Source organism: Berghia stephanieae, chromosome 5, assembly GCF_034508935.2.
Source record: "Berghia stephanieae isolate SIO BIC M18660-M18661 chromosome 5, UCSD_Bste_1.3, whole genome shotgun sequence".
NCBI classification, from domain to species: Eukaryota; Metazoa; Mollusca; class Gastropoda; order Nudibranchia; family Aeolidiidae; genus Berghia; species Berghia stephanieae.
The window spans coordinates 45,782,023-45,799,346 of NC_088364.1; the positions used below are offsets into that span (position 1 = coordinate 45,782,023).

At 35.8% G+C, this 17,324-nt stretch overlaps 1 protein-coding gene across 1 annotated transcript in view; it reads left to right on the plus strand.

Moving 5' to 3' along the window:
• The window catches only part of LOC144973015 (MAM and LDL-receptor class A domain-containing protein 1-like), a 71,734-nt gene that overhangs the window by 1,716 nt on the left and 52,694 nt on the right, over positions 1–17,324 (plus strand). The window contains exons 2-5 of the mRNA XM_078914939.1: positions 10,610–10,741; positions 12,821–12,878; positions 13,345–13,388; positions 14,660–14,818. Of these exons, the coding sequence (XP_078771065.1) occupies positions 10,649–10,741; positions 12,821–12,878; positions 13,345–13,388; positions 14,660–14,818 (354 nt within the window). The 5' untranslated portion in view covers positions 10,610–10,648. The remainder of the gene's footprint in view (positions 1–10,609; positions 10,742–12,820; positions 12,879–13,344; positions 13,389–14,659; positions 14,819–17,324) is intronic.

Genomic DNA, 17,324 nt, shown 5'->3' on the forward strand with positions numbered 1-17,324 from the left:
GATTTAGAAAAAAAAAGTTTTTTTGTTGTGTCACGCTGCAGATGTAAAACGTCGGTCATTATGATAGATTACGATATTATCACGTGGTTGAGTGCAAATGGGACAGTTGCATTCTTTGGCAATTGCGACGTGATGTCCTGGTGACACACCAGGCTCTGTTATAGAGTCACAGAGATAAGAATATCGTGATGGAATTTTCTGCCAATAATGTGTCATTCTTGTATTGCAGTAAAGAGGGTGGGCATAGTACGAGTAGGTCGACATCAGAAGGTCTTATGAGACTTCTCCTTTAGTTTTCTGAATTCTGCTTTATGGCGTATCATTTAATTTTGTTCTTTGTTTGTCTCGTTGACTGAGCAAGGTCTTTGATCCTGAAATGTCCCTGCCACCAATTTCCTCTTCCTCCTCATTTTCTTCTTCCTCCTCCTTCTCCTTCTCCTCCTCCTCCTCCTCCTCCTCCTCATTTTCTTCTTCTTCTTCTTCTTCCTCCTCCTCCTCCTTCTCTTTTTCATCTTCTTCCTCCTCTGCCTCCTCCTCATTTTCTTTCTCCTCCTCCTCTTCCTCCTCCTCATTTTCTTATTCTTCCTCCTCCGCCTCCTCCTCATTTTCTTCTTCCTCCTCCTCCTCCTCCTCCTCCTCCTCCTCCTCCTCCTCCTCCTCCTCCTCCTCCTCCTCCTCCTTCCTCTTCTTCTTCTTCTTAATTATTTTTTTTGGAAGCTGCTATATTACGTTTTGGTCATGTTTCAATCAGTCCACAGCTTCTTACAGCTAAAAATTCTGCATGATTCAGTGCCAGACTAAGTAGATAGAAATCAATAAAAATCTACTCAACCTAATTGATAAAATAATTTTCCTTTGACTTGGACATGGAATGTAAAATCCTTTGTTTGATAACTAGACATGGTTTCCATTCCATTAGGGAGCCATTGGGAAAACCAGGTCCCAGGTTTGAGAGTTTTTGCCCATCTGAGGGTCAATTAAATCGAGATATAATATTTGAAATACGAGTTTTCTGGCAAATTAAACAAAATAAAAATATGTGGTTTTTCCAGAGTACGACAGTTAACTGGTTAATACACGAAATCTTTAAAAATTGTTACTCCGGTTCAATGCTGATAAAGATCGTCATTGAAAAACAGACGACAAATTGTATACCTCCTTATTCTACTACACGTTGGCAAAAACGAGTGTTCATTTCCAATTGTTTAAATCTGAGTTCTCAAACCGGACAACACTCATCAGATGAATAAATAAATGGACATATACATTAAAAGATAGATGGATTTGTAGGTAGGTAGATAGATGAATAAAATAGACGGATTTATTAAATCAATTAACACACAGATTGAGAGATAAATAGAACCGGAACAAAATCCTCCAGTGATAATGACCTTTTCATATGATTCCATTTCACGGCAAAAGTGAATGTCATCCACTCAAATTCATTTATAATCTGATTATACTTTTTAGTGAGAATTACTCCAAAAAAAAAAAAAGGCTGGCTAAAAAATCAACAAAGGGCCGAGTGACGTCACTTTCGTTCTATCTAAATCGATAGACAGGATATAATTACCTGCAACCTTGTCAAATAAAAAAGATTTGAGTTTTTAATATAGCCAAATATCCACCTATATTTGTTAAAAGGCGACAAACAATAGGTGAGATAATCTGGGTAAAAAGCATTGACTCAATCTTGCGCAGTTCAGAGCGGGGTTCGAATTAGGGACCTACCATTCCAAAAGGCGAGTTTTTTGTCATACTAAAAGACCACACAGTTGTACAAAATGTTTTAAAACTTTGTTTTAAAAATTCTTTGAACTTCCATCTTAATTTATAGATTTATAATTATTTTTGTTTGTCTTCGGTCAAACTGAGAAAATGTGACCAATGTTCTCAAAACGGTATGATGCCGTCTTGGGCCTGGCGATTGACATTTGAATATCCAGCTTAACCGACGTGCACATCAAGCGGGACATCTTTATTAACCAGTTAAATGGCGTACTCTGAAAAATAACGTGTTAACAAATTTGGCCAGAAAACTCGCCCTTCAAATATCGATCGATTTAAATGATCCTCATATGGGAAAAAAAACTCTCAAGCATTGGACTTCGTGAAGTCCCAGGTTTGAGAGTTTTTGCCAAGATGAGGGTCATTAAAATCAATCGATATTTGAAGGACGAGATCTCTGGCCCAATTTTTATACTTTTATTTTTTCAGAGTACGGCAGTTAACTGGTTAATAAAAGAAATTGTAAATCGTCGTGTCCATGTGTCTGTCTTTTACAAGGAAAACCAAACTGCTTTCTGCTATGAATATTAGCCATTTCGTTAACTTGTATACTCTTCTAATACAAGACGTCGCCGTGATTTTTATGATTGAGGCCAATTCTACAACAGCCATAATATTTTGATACCAATTTTCTTCGATTCCCAAGATTTACCACACCAGTTTAAACCGGAAACAATGAGTAACGGATTTACCCTTATTGAGAAAAATGAAAGTTTTGGAAATTAAAAAAAAAAAAAATAGAAAAAAAAAATTTCTACTGCTGGTCATTTTAACCAACAATATCCTCAATTTTATTCCTCCAGATCATTCCGGCCTAACAATGAATTTGACACGATTGTTTACAACTCTGTTTGATCAGTATAAAGCAGTAATCCGAAGAGAAAAAAAAACCGAAAAAAAAAAAAACTTATTTAAAATTTTGGCCAGAAAGCTCGTCCTTCTTCCTTCAAATATCGATCGATTAAAATGACTCTCATCTTGTCAAAAAGCTATCAAACCTGGAATTTTAGGTGTGACAGTTTTTGACAAGATGAGGGTCATTTTTATCGATCGACATTTGAAGGACGAGTTGTCTGCCCAAAATTTTAAATACTGGGTTTGTTTGATTTGTTTTGTTTTCATTTAGAGAAAGGCAGTGTGCTGTCTAATTCCGCCCAAGTATCCCCCACTCCTTCCCCGTCTTTCCACAATATGGTGAGATGGCGAGATGTTGGAGTCTTCAAAAGATTGCTGGGATTTTCTCTGATTAGTTCTTGTGGGTTTGGAATAAGGGAACAAACAGTTGTGTGTCAATATTTACCACTCGCTGCCCTTGTATCTTGTATCATCGCTGAGTGTTTACGACAAGGTGTATGTGTAGAGAGATTGCCTATAAACCGTTGCTAGAAAAAAATTGAAAAGAATCGAGAAGAAACAAAAACAAAAATCTATATATATATATATATATATATATATATATATATATATATATATATATATATATATATATATATATATAGGTAGATTGATAGATCGGGGAGAGAGAGAGAGAGAGAGAGAGAGAGAGAGAGAGAGAGAGAGAGAGAGAGAGAGAGAGAGAGAGAGAGAGAGAGAGAGAGAGAGAGAAAGAGGGAGAGAGAGAGAATGAGAGAGAGAGAGAGAGAAAGAAAAAAAAGAAAGAGAAAGAGAGAGTTAGAAGGAGTGAGAAAGTGAGAGAGGTAGATATAAATGGGTTGATATATATATATATATATATATATATATATATATATATATATATATATATATATATATAGAGAGAGAGAGAGAGAGAGAGAGAGAGAGAGAGGCGGGTGGTTGAAAGCGATTGCATTTTCAAGTGCGTGTTTTATTGTAGAGATAGCGACAAAATCCTAACCGGTCTGACGCATAAATCGGTGTCCGATAAGACCATTTTCTATAGATAAAAGGGATAATTCGAGTTTATTTTTGGTACCATGTCAGATGGTCAGAGATTTCATGTTAGTTAGATCTTGATTGGAAAAACCCTAAAAATAATTTTCACTGTAATTCAATACACAGATAGTATCTTTTAAAAAATAGGTTAGGAAGTCGCTTGTATGTTCTTCGCCTCCTAAAATTGAGGTACAAGGTTCGAAACAATTGATTTATACAATCAAGTCATATAAATAATAAATACATAAATAACATTCCATTCATTCGTCCCATAGGGGAAATTTGTCTCAAGGGTCTATTCCAATGGAAGACTGGAATAACATAGGCGTCAGCCGCAGTGCAGCGCCGCAAATTGAGCTACGGCAAGATGACTTGCTCAAGACCACATAGCGCAGCGGCAAGTGATTGAACTCGGTATCTTTTGGGTTCGAAGCAAAAATCGTACCGATGAGCCATGTTGTCCCCTATCTACATACTGATCTGCAAAAAAATATGCCCTAACTAATGTCCATCATTCTATTAAAAATTATGAAAAAAAAAACCCCCAAAAACATTTTAAATAAATCGAGAAATTATTTCTTTCTTTTTTTTTCAAAATACGCTGACACGAGTAGTTAATGGATAACAGCACTTGCTCCCGTTGCATCCCTTTCCGAAAAAAGCAAGTTTTAACACCCACTTTATCAATGATGCGTTGATATTGCTCTCAAGGAATATCTCCCACACCCTTAACAGTTGTCTAATTCGGGTCTTGAATGTAATTAAAAGTTCTACCACACGGGCTGTCCTTTATAATAGGGAACAAAAGTGCGATGCCAAAAGAACTGGTTCTAATCTCATTCGAAGTGGAAAACCACTCTCCCGGAGGACTGGATGCATTCCTTGTATAATTAATCTTCTGGTTTCAGAGTGATGGCATCGTATTTTCTAGTCTAAATATATGCTGGTCGTCAATAAAGATTATACACCCTCGCTCTTTTAAGTCTCGTATTCTTAAACATCTCCCTATACATCCTGCTTTTAAAATAGGTATGCCACCTTGTGATTTAATAATGTAACCTATTCATTATTTGTCATCCAACGGACTATTTACATATACACTTCCAATGAGTTTGGAACCGGATGAGTAGAAATTGTGACGTCACTATTTCTCTGCCTTTAGTCCCCCAAAGATGAAAGTCAAGTGGACTCAAATCTGGAATTAGAGGATACCAGGGTTGATTTCTGCCATGTCTGATTTTCCTGTCTCCTAATTGGTTGTTTGTCCAAATCACGACTGTTTTGACAAGTGATGTGCTGCCCCATCCTGTCAGAACCACTGGTGTTTTCTCTCGTTGATTCTACGACTGGTCCCGATCTTTACCAAAACTTTGACGTGATACCAAGATACCGGTCATAGTTCACCTTTATTATTTTATCATTTTGGTCTACAAAGAAAAAAGGTCTAATTGTGCGGCTATGTGGTCTTGTGGTATGACACTCGCTTTCGGACCGGAAGGTCCTGGTTCAAGCCTCACACGGCGCATTGTTGAGCCCTTGGAAAAGGCTCTTTACTCACTTTCTCTCACCGTACTCAGATGTAAACTGAGTACCTGGCCGTTAACAGCGTTGACTCTGTCCGAAAAAATTGTAATATCGCCTAACAGGGGTCATGTCCCGTCCTACATGTTAAGTATCGCTGTTGGCCAGGGACCCCTTGTAAAACGCTTTGAGCACGTTTAGTGGATATTGCGCTATATAAATGGTCTAGATTAAAAAAAAATGATGCCATAGTGATCATTGAAGCCCATACGGTAACATTTTGATCGCGGAGGCCTTTCTGATAAACTTCTATCTGGTTTTGCTGATCCTCAGGAAATGTATTTTCTGTTGTTCACATGCCCCTTCATATCATGGGTCTCATTTGAAAACCAGATTCTTCGAAGAACCGTCTAATCTTGGTAGATTTCCAACGACACTATTAACTCTGGATTTGAAATTAACGGAAGTCAGACTCTGACGAATTTGGATCTTTTATAGTTTTAATTCGGAATTTTGCCTAAAAATTCGCTGTAAGACTTTTCTCAAAACGATAAGCTTAAAACAACAAAATATTCATTTTTAGAGTGTTTTCACCAGAGATTCACGAACGGCATTGATCTTTTGGGAAATCTACTGATGGAGGTGCCAATTTGTTTCCGTTTAAGTTTGGTCCATTTTGGTACCGTGGAAAAAATCTATTAGAATTTTCTTAGGTGTCACATTGTCAGTGTCATCCTGTGTTTGCGAAGCACCTAAGTCGCGCTATGTGGCCTTAACCCTCTCCTTACCAACTATAGGAGAATCGTCACATTCGTTACGATACAACCAACGCTTTTCTTATTCAAATTTCTCTTGTACATCATAAAAATTAAAGAAAGCGACCGATGTGTTGTAGATCATGTTTTACAAAAGAAATTAATGTAGGTATCGCAAGAACTTTACTGCTATTGTGTTTGAGTGATAAAAAACATATTTTTGTGTTAGTTGGGTGTGAAGTTTTGGGGAACATCCTGAAAATGGCTGGTAAGGGGAGAGTTAAACTGGTGACCTAACACTGGCTTAGGAGCGATGTTCCAATTGTGACTCAAAGAGATTTTTATCACTCATAGAAAATAGACGCTCACAAGGATGTGAATGTTGTATAATAAAAAAGATTCAATTAAAATTCATGAGAATTCTTTTCTCACCACGTCTAATAAGTTTCATTGGAGTAACCAGACCTTGTTTTCGAAAGGTTATTCCCCAGCAAATGTTGGCTAATTAAAATATGATAAAAGGGGCACAATTAACAGTTTAAAATAGATGACTGATAAGGAGACAATTGATAATTTTAAAATCTTGTACCAAGTTCTGCCTTTTAAATAAGCTTTAAAATTATCTTGAACAATCACATTCCGAAGGCTCGGTGGAATTTACAGTGTTATCTTTTCTCGAAGCGAAGACAAGAAATAACAGATCTAGATTTGCAATTGAATCCACCTCACATGATGATGATGATGATGATGATGATGATGATGTTGATGATGATGATGATGATTATTATTATTATTATTATTATTATTATTATATTATTATTATTATTATTATTATTATTATTATTATTATTATTATTGTTCTTCTTCTTCTTCTTCTTCTTCTTCTTATTATTATTATTATCATCATCATCATCATCATCATTATTCACAGCGTTCACAACGACAAACAGTTTAGTTGAGACGGTATCCCGTTCCTGACACCTGCTGACCCGGTCACGGTGAGCGGTCAATCACCGAGAGGAATTTACCTAACGGGGATTGCCGTTTCACTCAATTTAACAATGTTTTGTTTTATTGTCTGTTAGACACCCATGTTGAATGAGTTGAAATATCACTACTTGGTATAAAAGTTTATATTCTCTACTTTTACTGTGTGTTTTTTTATTTTTTCATAGTATTACTAGATTTCTCAATATAAGTTATCAATTAACGGTAACAAATTACACAAAAAATATAGTGGGTGCAACATTTCAAAAATTAGAGAAAAAAAAAAACGTTGCTATGGATTTGTCTGAATTTTATGTATTATAAAGACAAGATGTAAATACTTCTCCTCACAAAAAAAAACGTATTTTTCCTCAACAAAAATGTATCCGCTACGAGCATTCAAACTCGTCAGTGTAGTTTGGGGCTGGTCTTTAACTGCATTGCGTTGATGACAAATCGCATTTTATCCATATCATTGATAATGCCGGATGCTCTTTTTTTCCAATTTTGCTGTTGTTTGGTGACAGCTCTCTGTGCCCTGTTCTCCAAGAAGTCTAAGTCCAAACTTATATTGAGTGATGGTTGGTATGCAGTGGTACTCAAGGAGGTGTTGTTTTGGGATTATTTTGTTTGGAAAATATTTTCTGTATGTATCCGTGTAATGTTTTATTGCAATTTCAATATATTGGATTGTGTCTGCTTTGATCGATTTTGTGTGTGAAATAAAGTTGTGCTCATGACTATAGGCCTTGTTTATATTGTCGAACATTAATCCAATACTGCATGCGTCGTCAATGATGAGTGGGTCGTGGGTGCAGTTCTTTGTTTGTTGGATAATTGTAAGTGTGAGTTGCGTGTAGACTTTTTCTTGTAAGTATTTGTGGTAGTGGTTGCCAATGAATGACCTGCTGTGGTAAGCCTGTTGTGTAATGCGGTATTCTGTCCAATTCAGAGGCAATAGGACCATCCATGAGGGTCAGTGGCTCGTGCATGAGATTTGAAAGTCTCTCCTGCGTTTTGGAGTTTGTTGTTATATTCTACTCTGTCGATATCAAACATGCAAGTGCAACCCGTTTCAAGGTTGATTTATTTATTATTAGCGTCTTGGCAATGAGAAAATACAAAGAAGCTAATGAGTCGTGTGTTCAATGTGCTTTATAATGTGTACTTTTTACACATACATTATGAGTGTGCTCCTTGCTTGTCCAATGCCGTGTCAGTCCCATAGACTAAAAGAATGTCATTAGAATAATTTGAACATGTAAATGGTTTCTTGCGGGCACGTTTCTATTTCTGTGTTAAACAAATCATATCACATGTCCTACATAATGAATTCACTGCTTGGTTATGACTTGCAATTGTGTGGTCCATGCTGTAAGAGAAAATTCAAAATTGACTGAGCGATGTAAGCAATGATATAGTGAATTAATGAATAAAATGAGTTTTAAAACACTCTGTATTACTTCTCATATCCATGCATACATAACAGCGTACATAAAATGGAAAAAGAAAAACCAAATACTTCACCCAATTTGGTGAAAGAAAGGGGGGGGGGGGGGGGCAGGAAAATTCTAACAAGCAGTTGAGCTAAGTTGAGGCCCAACACACAATGTCATTTAAAATTAAACATTAGCAAGATAATTCAAATTATGCAATTTAAAAATCAAATTAACTCATCATTGAAAAAAATAAAAAATAAAAATATAATTAACAATAAAATCGCAGCGAAATATTACGTTTCAAGAACAAGGCTAAAGAGGTAATATCATTATTACCTGACCTACCGCGGAAAAATAATCATTACAAAATAATGAAAACTGAAGAGTAAATGAAACTTACCTCATTTCGTAGTAAAACTTGTGCCTTGTGAATCACACCAAAAAAAATTTGAAGTTTATAGCAACGTTTTTTTTTAGAATCCTGAGGTATTTACAAGTAATTTTATTTAAATGTCATAGAAAAATAGGTGAATTTGAATCACGGCTTGTGGAATAAGTACTGGAGATATTGAAATAAAAATTGGACCGATGGAAAGAGGAGGTCTGCGAGAATTCTTTGCATTTTGGGTGGAATTGCATCGTCACGAAGATCGTGAGGTTAATTGGTACGGAAATCGTCCATTGGTATCACCCAATGCACGTCAAATCTACGTTCTGGGAATTGATATCGGCTGACCGCTGTTGACCCCGGTTACCTGTCGGGTGAGGTTACGTCGGCTCTCGGAACAGCGGGAAACTAAATGGTCAGATTTATAGTGCAGTTTAGACGCCGTGTATTAGTAATTATTATTATTATTATTTATTATTATTATTTATTATTATTATTATTATTATTATTATTATTATTATTATTATTATTATTATTATTTATTGTTATTATTATAATATTATATAATAATTATTATTATTATTATTATTATTATTATTATTATTATTATTATTATTAATTATTATTATTATTATTATTATTATTATTATTATCATTACTATTATTATCATTACTATTATGATTCCGACATAATGCCAGATTGGCGCGATTGGTTATAATATAATATCATAATATGTAGTCATACTTTCATTTCATACAGTACAAGCCGTTTTAGGCGACCTTTTTTTTACTGGCATTATTAATGAATAACAATTAACATTTATATACATCATTTCCATGGCTCAATGGGCTTCGAAATGTTTTACTCATTTCCCCACCAGACCATTTGGAACCATATTTTTATGACATAAGTACCATTCGACTTTGATGTTTTGTACAAACACGCGTACTGCCTGTAATAGCCAGGTACAAATTAAATACACATCTGGGTCGTGTCGGGCTATGTGTGTAATGTGCCTTACCCAAGGACTCAACATCGGGATCAGAATTTTTCACGATCAATGTCATCCATCCGACCACTTGACCAAGCTTAACGGTGCTTGACTTTTGGGACAAAACGAGACACCGTGCCATCGAGCCACCGTGCCACATAATAATAATAATAATAATAATAATAATAATAATAATAATAATAATAATAATAATAATAATAATAATAATAATAATAATAATAATAATAATAATAATAATATAATAATAATAATAATAATAATAATAATAATAATAATAATAATAATAATAATAATAATAATATAATAATAATAATAATAATAATAATAATAATAATAATCTTCTTCTTCTTCGGGTGGAAACCTCCAATATTGTCGAGAATCACTCAAAGTTTTTAGGGTATTACATTTTAAACTTGTTAAAACACTGCACATACTATTAATATAAAAATACAGATTAAAAAGTCACGATGTGAGGAGCTCTAGCAACCGCGTGAAGGTATGTTGGCAACCGTTTTCAGCCACGTCAGCTGGAAGGCCATTCCGCTGTCGGGCAGTCGAATAATATATAATATATTATGTTATTATAATGATTATGATATTATAAGATGTAAAGTGTTTTACCAACAGACAAATAGTCGAGTCGGTTCGTTTGTAATGTCCCAAGGACTCAACATCGGGATACGATCAGTGTCATTCATTCTAGCACCGACTATCTACAATACAACATTACTTGGCTGAAGTAAGAGACAAGACACAATACAGTTCGTTTATCGATGCAATTTTGAGACAAATTTGTTCCCACAGATCAAAACCAACCAGAAACACGTTTGGGTATTTTAAAAGATGAAATCGACAGAGTCATGGACAATGTGTTGGTGGTACCTTGTTGTTTGTGTCAGTCTGGTCAACAAGTCAATGTCAAGAACTTTACTGAAGGTCAGTCTCTTGTCCTCAATTGTTTTAATGATTTCATCATCATAATCACCACCACCACCACCATCATCATCATCATCATCATCATCATCATCATCATCATCATCATCATCATCATCATGCAGACTTCACAACCTTACGTCATACGTCACGGTCTCTGGCCTTTTCCATGAGGCTATTGAGATTCAGGCCCGTCCACTCTTTGATGTTGTCTTGCCATAGTTTTTTTCTGTCTTTCTCTTCTCCTCTGTCCCTCTATAGTGCCCTGTATGGCAGTCTTGCGGACAGTGTGTCCGAACCATGACAATCTACTTCTTTTGGCCAGTGCCAACAGTGGTTCCTGTCCTCCTGCTCGATCCTCTACCTCTTCTAAAATATTATCTTTATTAGTCATGTGCACCAAATAAGGAACTCTCAGGATTTTCCGATAGCTCTTATTTTGAAAAGAACAGATTCGCTTTTCTAGATCGGCTGTGAGTGTCTAAGTTTCACAGTTATAGAGCAGGAGGGACAGTGCTAGCGATCTGTATAATATATATCCGGGTCTTTGCCTAATTTGAGATGTCTGATGGCATTTTCCACTTTACCCCTTAGTATTGTTGTTGTGTCTTCACTAGGTTCAAAGTTTGTAAGGGGTTCTGGGCGATTTGTGTTTGGATCCGAGTCCATCACAGTTTTCTGTCCATCTCGCCTTTACTTCGTCTTGTTTTGTTAGAAGGATACCGTTTTTATCTTCAATAGCTGTTGATTTCGCTTGTTTGTTTTTAGTGAGCATTTTTAGGGTGGTGTATGCATTTTCAAGTTTCCTGCTTCTCATTCCAATGTCGATGTTGGTACAATGGTCATTTATCCATGTTTCCTTTGCATTCCCCATGCTTTTTTTTATTTCAGCATTGGCCTACTGATATTTTTTTTACTAGTCTCATCGTTTTGGTGGGTTTTTTTTTCCAATTCTCTTCTCTTGTCACACAAATCTAGGACGTCATTGGTTACCCATGGGTTGGTCTTCCAACGTTTGTGGCCTATGAATTTTTTTCTGCGGATGAGAGCAGTACACCATTTATAGTTTCAGATAATGTGCGGCTATGTGGTCTTGTGGTATGACACTCGCTTTCGGATCGAAAGGTCCTGGGTTCGAGCCTCGCGCTCGGCGCATAGTTGAGTCCTTGGAAAAGGCTCTTTACTCATATTCTCTCACCGTTATCAGGTGTAAGTTGAGTACCTGGCCGTTAACAGCGTTGTGTTTGTCCGAAAAATTGTATTATCGCCTAACAGGCGGCATGTCCCGTCCTACATGTTAAATTTTGTTGTTGACCAGGGAACCTGCAATGTTAGGATCTTTCAATTTTTCGACATCAAAACGAATTCTGACGTTTTTGACCGTGCGAATAATTGAGTCCTTGGAAAAGGCTCTTTACTGACATTCTCATTGTATTCAGGTGTAAAATGAGTACATGGCCGTAAACAGCGTTGTCTGTGTCGGAAATAGGGAATCTATTATTGAATCTGTGAATCTATAACTCTCTGGGCAAAACGTGATCATTTAAGAACCAAACAATATACATCCGGTATTAGATTTTGACTCGAAATCCTATTTTGATGACACTTATTAGCATTCTTAAGGCCCTTTTGTCAAGCTGCTTCTAGGTCAAAACATTACAGACCACAATCCCCCCCCCCCCCAAAAAAACAAAAAAACAAAACAAAAAAAAAAACAAACAAACTAACAGACAAACAACAACCCCTCCACCCCCCCCCCCCCCAAAAATCAATTAAAAAACAAAGAAATAAAACAACAAAAAAGAAACAAAACAAATATAATAAAAAGAAAAAGCAAACAAACGAAACCAATGAATCAATATCAATTTTATTGAAAGGGTATAATGAAGGGGTGATTCTTCAACTCCTGTATTTGAAATATTGAACTCTTGCTCGAAGTAGCATTTCTGTTAGGAACTTGTTTTTAACTCCAACAAGAGCTCAAGAAGTGAAATGTAAGCTCTGTGAGAGCAATTGATAGAGGTCTAGATTCCTATCTTTGTGATTCAGACAATTGAGATGTTTTTGTCATTTTTTGAACAGACTCTTCCGACAACGGTTGAACACAAGCAAAATCATTATAATCCTGAAGAAAACCTCGGTATGACGATCTCTCTCTCTCTCTCTCTCTCTCTCTCTCTCTCTCTCTCTCTCTCTCTTTCTTTCTTTCTTTCTTTCATTCTCTCTCTCTTTCTTTCTCTCTCTCTCTCTCTCTCTCTCTCTCTCTCTCTCCTGTCTCTCTCTCCGCCCCCCCCCCATTCTCTCTCTCTCTCTCTCTCTCTCTCTCTCTCTCTATCCTTCTTCTTCTTCTTCTTCTTCTTCTTCTTCTTCTTCTTCTTCTTCTTCGTCTTCTTCATATCATTAATGTTATTATTATTATTATTATTATTATTATTATTATTATTATTATTATTATTTTATTATTATTATTATTATTACTATTACTATTATCATAAGAACCACCACCACCATCATCATCACATCATCATCATCATCATCATCATCATCATCATCATCATCATCATCATCATCATCATCATCGTCATTATCACACTGACTGTTTACAGATGCAACACTGTTTTTGGCGGAGGGAGACATTCTCATTGACCGAGTAAGTTGAGTTTTGTTATCTATGTTCTATCTGCATTTGTTTACTATTAAAATATTTCATATCGTCTGCGTTAGGTTGTCTTTTACTCCTAAAACAAGATTATTAATAAATCATGTTTACCCTGTACGTATCACATCGTCTATGGGCTCAAAAGTGTTCATCCGCATTTCATCCGCGTCAGCTTTTATACTCAAAATAATGATTTCAACTTGCCATTCATGCCCCATTACACAGAGCGTGTCTTTTAAAATTTATTTATTTATTTATTTATTTTGGAGTGGTGGGTGGCTTCGATTGTAGAGAGTCCCTCTCTTAACAGTCGGGTCGTGGTTCGAATCCTCATCGGCGCAACATATTTATTCTTTAACATCTTCTGACAGTTTTCTACTCACTTCACTTATTATTATTAGAGTTGTGAGTAACTGCTATTAAAAATGGAAGTGAAGGAATGTGAATCAGTTTGGTCTGACGCGTACTTATTTGCGGATCTGATAAGTCAAATCAGTCAAGGCTCATTGTTGTAATGGAAATAGTTTCAAACCGTAGCTTTGTAAACTCATACATAGCCTGACAATACCCAAAAATAACGCCACAATGCAAGGCGATTATCATCAAAAGAAAATAGATAGAAGTTGTATTTTAGCGTATAGCTTTCTTAAATAAGTCACTTTTCACTTCCTGTTGTTGATGTTCGTCGCCTTTACTTGTATTATGACGCAATCTTTAAAGATCTGAAAAAGTATGTATGAAACACCGCGAGACAAATCAGGAAAGACAAAATACAAAAAAAAAAAATAAATCTTCCAGCACATCAGTCTTAATCGACTGCAGGTCTAATCTTAGACCCCCTGATTACCGAAATTTTAGGTAAGTTTCATGTTTAACCATACGAATATTATTATCAATGGGAGCGATCTATATTCATGTTTTCGTCCTACCAAGTCATCAATCACATGATTTGTGCTGTCTTAACGATTGCATATTTCTTAAGAAATGTAAACACGCTGCTTTCTTTATGAAAGTTGTAAATATACCCCTGTGTCAAGCTGAACAAAATGACCAATCGTGATGTTAGATATTTCAAAATCTGTGAAAATTTCTCACTATGTGGGTCACTTTGAGCACATATTCTAATGTGACCAATGACCTCAAGCACATGGAAATGTAATATAGATCATGCCCATTACAACCATGTTCATTCAAACCAGGGATTGTAACACTAAAGCCATCGCCTTCTCTCACCTTTTACTATTTCCATTGTGACACAACAGGATTTGTATTACTCCATGATTGACGAGGGAGATCACGTGACCGGAAAAGAACGATCAGGATTGGAACACGAGACCACTCGAACACGGAATGACCCAGAACAAATGTTACCTTTGGAACAAGGCCTCTGGTCACATGGAGTTAGAAGTAACCGAAGACAGGTGTTTGTACCCAATGGTTTTTTCCCCCAATGATAACACAATTTGTGCTTTTCAACAGACATCGTCATCAGATAGACATTATCAGACATCCGTTTTATTCGGATCGATCGCATTTTTAACGTAGATCTAGATCCGTTGCATTTTAGTAAGGAGCATCTCAATTTCCTCTTAAGATCAAGTATTTTTAAAACTGCGAGCTAAAAATGCTACAAGAAAAAAAAAAAAAGGACGACTGATTGTCTATTTGAAAACGGCGGCTGATTATAAATATCCAATTCCTACCCTATATCTTGAAACATGACTTTTTCACCAGAGCTATTTTCAGTGGATACATGCCAGCTAAAATGATAAGCCCTTCAATACAGACCATTCTGGCAAATACTCCTAAACTCAAGGGCTATTTGATCCGGTTAGCAGGCATGTACCACTATTTCCTATTTCGAGTCACGCACAAACTCATAAAAGATACGGTTTTAGTTAATAAATTTATTTCCCAATTACCATTACAATCGAGTGCTTTAAATGACATAATATCATATTTTTGCATGAATGACCATATTATCATTATCATGTATCCATCCGAATTCATAATATAAAGAAGTAATTTTATAGTTTTGCGACCAGGATTATTTTGCTCAATAAGTCAGTTTTCTTATGTACTCTCACATTTCTTTGTTTAGGACCTTTGTCTTACTTAGGTCGTAAATACAGTGGCCTGAGGTCTCGTAAGTATCGTGACCTTCGTAAAACCATGGCCTGATACTAACCCCAAAAATATGTCATAAAAGAAGACAAAGATCACGGGGGTAGAAATATAACTGAGTTGTTATCAATAGCTCAACCAATATTATCATTTGTTTGTCTGTTTTTAGCACTAATAACAACGACTGACTTTTCACTTTCGTTTGGTGATCGTCATCTTCTTTTGGTCAGTATTACGAAGGCGACGTAATACTCTTCAACAGTCGTAACGTCACTTTCTTCCTAATGACGCATGGTAACTTAGTAACACTGGCTCTAAACTATCGGAACAATAGCGGACGCCCGTATGAAAAGCATAAAAGCGTATCCAGAGGAAAAAAAACATAAATTTGATCATGTTTTGACTTTTACACATTCTGATCACAAGGCATATGAAAAGTTCTAGCCAGCATGAAGAATAAAAAGTAATGATTTTCTTTGTTTAAAACCAAGATGGCCGCCGTTGCCGGGCGGCGTGACATCAGACTACTGAATCCAATTGCTGGTTCCTCCGTGACCTCTTGTTGCTATGCATGTCAAGCTATTGACATGGATGCCTTTTTTTACTATCATCTTACAGTATGAGTCCCGACTTTTTCAATCAACATACAGTGAATAACTTTTGAAAATTATGTCAGTTATCGTATATCATTGTATAAAAAATAATCAAATAATAATTTCAGGGGTTTAAATTTTGACTCTAAAATTTTAAATATATTATATTTTCCCCTGAATTCAACCAATGACGGTGATCCGAAGACCCAAAGTACTTGCCTATTACCCGGAGCAAACACTCCACAGATCTTGAGCATCACTCACAAATTTAACGCAGATGATTGAAAAAGATGCAGTGTTGTCAAGCATTGCGATGTTATTCATTTATCATCGTGTCAAAATAATGTGAGAAATAGTCATTTACTGGCCCTTATCTATTTGTGTGTTTGGCACATACAAAGTGTAGCTCAGGCCGTTTTGTTAAAAGGAAATAAAGAGTCAAGGGAACGGGACGGGGTAAATGGTAGAATATTCTGATTGGATAAGGCTTTGTACGAGCGTACCGTGTATATATATACATATATATATATATATATATATATATATATATATATATATATATATATATAAACTTGTGTTCAAATCCCAGTATTAGCAACTTTCTTCCTTTAGTTTTGTTTATTTGGTACTGTCTGAAATAGGTTAGCTTCATTATTTTCTAAGCAAACAGTCGCACTCTCCGCCCAGATCCTATATCACTGATTTCCACCATTATAACCCCCCCCCCCCCCCCCCCCCTTCCCCCAATCTATATTTAGATACATCCTATGTATTGGATCATTTGGGACATCATAATGTTAGAGTGGTTAGAATTAGAAAGGACATAGGAACATGTATGAATAATGTATGAGATATTGATATAGATTCAAGTGTCAGAGGAAAAATTGAACGAATTGTGTTAAGATAAGTAGAAATATGATTCATTAATATATATATTCATAAAAAATTGATAAAGAAGGTTTACAACTATTCAATTTACTTGGAAATATAACTAATATTTTGAATAAAACGCAAACCTGCTCTCTTCTATCTCTATATAGATATATCTCTGTTTCTCTCTCTCTCTCTCTCTCTCTCTCTCTCTCTCTCTCTCTCTCTCTCTCTCCCTCTCGTTCTATACATATATATCTCTTTCTCTCTCTGTCTCTCTATCTCCATTTATTTTCTTATCTCTTTTTCTCACAATCATCCGCTAAGTTTCTGTTATTTT